The sequence below is a fragment of the Galeopterus variegatus genome, unplaced genomic scaffold (assembly GCF_000696425.1).
Source record: "Galeopterus variegatus unplaced genomic scaffold, G_variegatus-3.0.2 Scaffold1689, whole genome shotgun sequence".
Lineage (NCBI taxonomy): Eukaryota > Metazoa > Chordata > Mammalia > Dermoptera > Cynocephalidae > Galeopterus > Galeopterus variegatus.
Window position 1 is genome coordinate 235,605 of NW_007727800.1, and position 739 is coordinate 236,343.

General features: G+C 40.7%; 1 protein-coding gene across 2 annotated transcripts in view; it reads right to left on the reverse strand.

Moving 5' to 3' along the window:
- The window catches only part of VCL (vinculin), a 117,741-nt gene that overhangs the window by 32,038 nt on the left and 84,964 nt on the right, over positions 1 to 739 (reverse strand). For both annotated transcript variants that reach the window (XM_008578445.1, XM_008578444.1), the window contains exon 9: positions 275 to 428. In XM_008578445.1, coding sequence (XP_008576667.1) covers positions 275 to 428 — 154 coding nt within the window. The remainder of the gene's footprint in view (positions 1 to 274; positions 429 to 739) is intronic.

The following is a 739-nucleotide window of genomic DNA, read 5'->3' on the forward strand; positions in this document are numbered from 1 at the left end:
TAGCTCAGTTGGTTGAGCACAGCCTTATAACACCAAGGTCACAGGTCTGGATCTCTGTGCCAGCCAGATGCCAAAAACAAAAAAATAATTTAAAAAATAAATAAATAAACCTGTGGTGGGAGGGGGGTGTTAACACTGCTAACAGCTGGGAATCAGTCATCACTTAGAAACACCCACTATCCACCCACAGTAAATGATGAGAGAGAGAGGATATTTATGGAACACTTCTCTTTGTCTTTTATTTTCCGCCCCTCCTAAAAATCATCACCACTACCTGAGCGGCATCAATCTTCTTTGCAATGCTCTGCTTTGAGTTTGTCATGGCTTCCAGCTTGCGAGCTGCATTTTCCACTTTTGCTGTGAGAACATCCAGACCCTGAGATACCTGCTGGGCTTTCTGCATGGCCACTGGTGAGGCTCCTTGTCCTCTACTCAAAACAAATAGACACCATCATTGTACTCTCCCCAATACTCAATGACAAAGCATGTCGTTTTTGTTAACATGTTTTCTTTTTCCCCAGTAAATCTGGGAGAACACAAGAAACAGACATAAACAAATCAAGACACCCAAACCATCCACTTTCTCTTTTTCTTTTAAAAATACACATTAGTTTCACAGAAATAACCACTTTGAAGACCAGGCCAGCAAATTTTGATAATTATTCTCCTCTTGGTGGTGATTACATAATCAAATCTAAACTTCACTGGGAAAATGTGATTGTGATCTTATCACTGGGGA